A 3895-nucleotide genomic window follows, 5' to 3' on the forward strand; every position below is an offset into this window, starting at 1 on the left:
ATGAGTCATAACATAAACATACCTTGATTCGCAGAATAAAATAATAAGATCTGATATGAACCTCCTGATTATCATATCTGATTTTACTAGATATAATAATAAGTACGTAGTAGGTTGTATCCGATGTAGAAATAATAATAAGGATGGTTAGAGACTCGTGCTGATAACGTTTTATAAAATAAAGACAAGAGAATTGTAGAGAGAAAGTTAGAGAGAATATAGAGAAAGACAGAACCGTATATTATTCCATTATGAGAGGGTATATATACACATACAATAAGGGTAGAGTTTCCATAAGATAATACAATCTATAATATTCTAAGATATGGACAAGGTTCATCATTTTCCTTTTATAGTTTAAAATACGCACTTTTCATAATATAACTTATATACGTGTAAATATTTTGATCATTCAAAATATATGTGAGCGATATTACGAATGTATGTATACTCCTACGAATATTGATGCTACAAATCGATTAATGTATAAAAATTTCGAAATTTTCTCAATATACTTTGTGGATACCATTTGAAATAAAAGCATCATCTTAAAAACTAAAATGACTTAGGGGGTGTCTGATAAACAGTAGATTGTGAAGTTTTTAGCATATTGAGACTTTTTAGCATGTTTGACCAGTCAATATGCTTTTTGGAGTGTTTGGTAGATAGCATATTGAAATAGTAGATTTTGGGGCAATCTACCATTTTATAATATGCTGCTCCTACCAGCATATTCAATCAGTAGATTAGAGAATATTTAAATTGACATTTTTATCCTTGAGAAAATATGTTATCATAGTTGCCAATAATTGATCCATGTCCATGTTAGTCATTTTACATAGAAAATAAACAACTTGTTAATCTGAAACTGCTTATTACCAAACACCATTAACAAATTTTTCAAATTATAAATTTTGGTCAAACCCGCTAATAAAATCAGCTAAACATAATTTACTTTTGCAATCTGTTTCTCCTAATATTAATCCGTTATTTGCCAAACAGATCCTTAAAAGAACAAAGGGATATGTCACGAATAACTAACATAATTAGTTAGTTAGTTAGTCAATAATGATAGTTAATTAGAGTAACCAAAGTTAGAGTTACTAACTATAATCCAACTTGTATGTAATTGACTTCTTCTACTTTCACATAAGTTAATACAATCATTTTCTTATTTACATTATCTCTCTACACTTTTCCACTCTAAACAATTTTCCTAATTCAATCTACTAAATTTTTCATCTGTTAGGTTGCAAACCCATGTCTTACATCGGTAGAATAAAGATGGAAGATCATCTTTATAAGTGTCCATAAAATATAATAGTACAAGACCTTTTGGGAAGGAGTCCAAGAGTAAATCCGTTAGGGCTTGGCCCAAAGCGGACAATATCGTACTATTATGGACAGTGGAAAACGGTGCAGCAGAGGCTCAACAGGGGATATCTACGCTTCCGCACAACAAGTGGGATGAGAGCCCAAGGTTCGACTTGGGGTAGACACGAAGATGCATCAGCAGGCCCAAGAATTGAATCTGTTCTGAATTCCGCATCTGATTTAGTTTCCTTATCTGTTTAGGAAACTATTATTTAGTTTCCTTGTCAATTTAGGAAATTGTTATCGGGTTTCTATATCTCTTAGGGTTTCCCAATTCTCTTAAGGAAAATATTTATTATGAGAGTACTATAAGGTAACCAATGCTCGTTGTTTGAGATTAATTAATTTTTTAAGTAATACTAATTGTGTGGATCTACCTTTTTCGGGTAATTGTTTTACTTGGAGAAAAAAGAAAACTGGCGTCGAAAATATTTTTGAAATCCTTAATTGAGCCTTAGCCTCTCCTAATTGGATTAGTATTTATCCAAACATGCAGTTTATGCATCACGCGTTTACTAGCTCCGACCATTGGTCTTATCTCGGTGACGTTCCATGACCAAATTCATAAGAAAGCCCCTCCTTTTCGACTTGAACTATGTGGACTCTACGGGATGATTTTAGTAAGCTTGTTAAAAAGTGTTGGCAGTACCAGTTTCATGGGTCTTATATGCTCTGTCTTTCTCGAAAATGCAAATTCCTAAAGCAAAAGGCCAAAAAATGGAATCAATCTACATTTGGAAATATTTTTAGACAACTTTCAATTGCTGAAAAAAAGTTAGAGAATATACAAAACGAACTTGGTTCATCCCATGTAACGGTTTTAGGAATTGTGAGGTTGAAATGGCTAAAAAGCCTGATGCCTGACTTGACTATAAACACATTTATTGGCAAAAAAAAAACTCGTATTAATAAAGCTAATTTTGGAGATAATAACACTAAGTACTTACAAAATCATGCCACAATTAGATGTAGTAGAAATGGTATTAAGCAATTTATTAATAAGGATGGTGCTTTTTTTATTGACCAAAATCTTATTCAACAAGAAATATCTAATGAGTTCAAACTAAGGTTTACAAAGAATCAACTTTGTCATTTTGATCAAAATGAGGATTTTAAGTCTATTAGTAGATTAATAATGGATGAAGATAACAATTTTCTTACTAGTAAGATTAGTAAGGAAGAGGTTAAAGAAACTGTTTTCAATTTAGCTGCAGATAAAAGTCCTGGACCTGATGGCTTTCCTGTAGAATTTTTTCGAAAATATTGGGATATAGTAGGAAATTCTGTTACTAAAACAATTTTAACATTTTTTTCATTCTAGTAAACTTCTTAAAGAAGTCAATCATACTTTTATAGCATTCATCCCTAAAATTGATAATCCTTAATCAACAAACCATCTTCGGCCAATTAGTCTTTGTTCAACAATTTATAAAATTATTGAGAAAATTATAGCAATTCGTCTCTGAAGTGTATTACATAAGGTTATACGTCCGTATCAAGGTACTTTTACACCTAATCGCTTTATTCAAGATAATATCTTTCTAGCGCATGAGATCTTAAACTCTTTTAAGCGTAAAAAAGGTAAAGGAGATGGATTGCTATTAAACTTGATATGGAGAAAGCATATGATCGACTTGAATGGAACTTTATTAAAGAGACATTTACGCAAATGAGTTTTAGTCCTACTTGGATTTCTTGGATTATGGAATGTATTAAAACTGTTTCTTTCTCGGTTCTTGTAAATAGAAGACCGGGTAATGTGTTCACACCTACTCGAGGTATTAGACAGGGAGACCCACTTTCGCCATATATTTTTATTATGTGTGCTGAGATTTTAGCAAGATCTCTACAAAATAATAGCGATCTTAGTTCTAGTGATATTGATATTAGAATTGGACCTGGATTGGAAAAAATTCAATTCCTGACTTTTGCAGATGTCACTATCATTTTTGCTAAAGCCTCTAATCAGAGTTGTAGAACTATTAAATCTATTTTAGATAAATTTTGCACGATTTCTAGACAATTTGTTAATTTCAACAAATCAACTTTCCAGTGCACTAGAAATATTGACCGCTCACTTCGTCGGTCTTTTAGAGGTATTCTTGGTATGAATGAAGAAGCTCATTTAGGTAAGTACTTACGTTGTTATTTAATTGACAGCTGAGTGACTAAAAATATGTTTGAAAGTATTATTAATTCCTCATGCGCTTAATTATCGAAATAGAAAGCGAATTCTTTATCGCAAGCAGGTAGACTGGTTCTTGTTAATGCTAACCTTGCCGCAAAGGGAATCTTTCAAATGCAAAGTTTCTTCCTTCCCTCAAGTATCCATAACAGATTAGACAAAATTAATAGAGATTTTTTATGGAATAAGAATCTTTCTCAGCGTTCTCCTAATTTTATTGGTTGGCATAAAGTTTGTTTACCAAAGTCCCTTGGCGAATTAGAAATAAAATCCTCTGAAGTAGCTAATAAAGCCCTTCAAATGAAATTTTTATGGAAAATTTTTATGGAAAAGGAC

At 31.7% G+C, this 3895-nt stretch overlaps 1 protein-coding gene across 1 annotated transcript; it reads left to right on the forward strand.

Moving 5' to 3' along the window:
- The first annotated feature begins 1969 nt into the window (after positions 1–1969).
- Positions 1970–2695, forward strand: LOC141628963 (uncharacterized). The gene has a single exon (XM_074442042.1). It carries the CDS (start codon positions 1970–1972, stop codon positions 2693–2695), a length of 726 nt encoding a protein of 241 aa, XP_074298143.1.
- The last annotated feature ends 1200 nt before the right edge of the window (positions 2696–3895 follow it).

This window comes from Silene latifolia, chromosome Y (assembly GCF_048544455.1).
Source record: "Silene latifolia isolate original U9 population chromosome Y, ASM4854445v1, whole genome shotgun sequence".
In the NCBI taxonomy this organism is placed as follows: Eukaryota; Viridiplantae; Streptophyta; class Magnoliopsida; order Caryophyllales; family Caryophyllaceae; genus Silene; species Silene latifolia.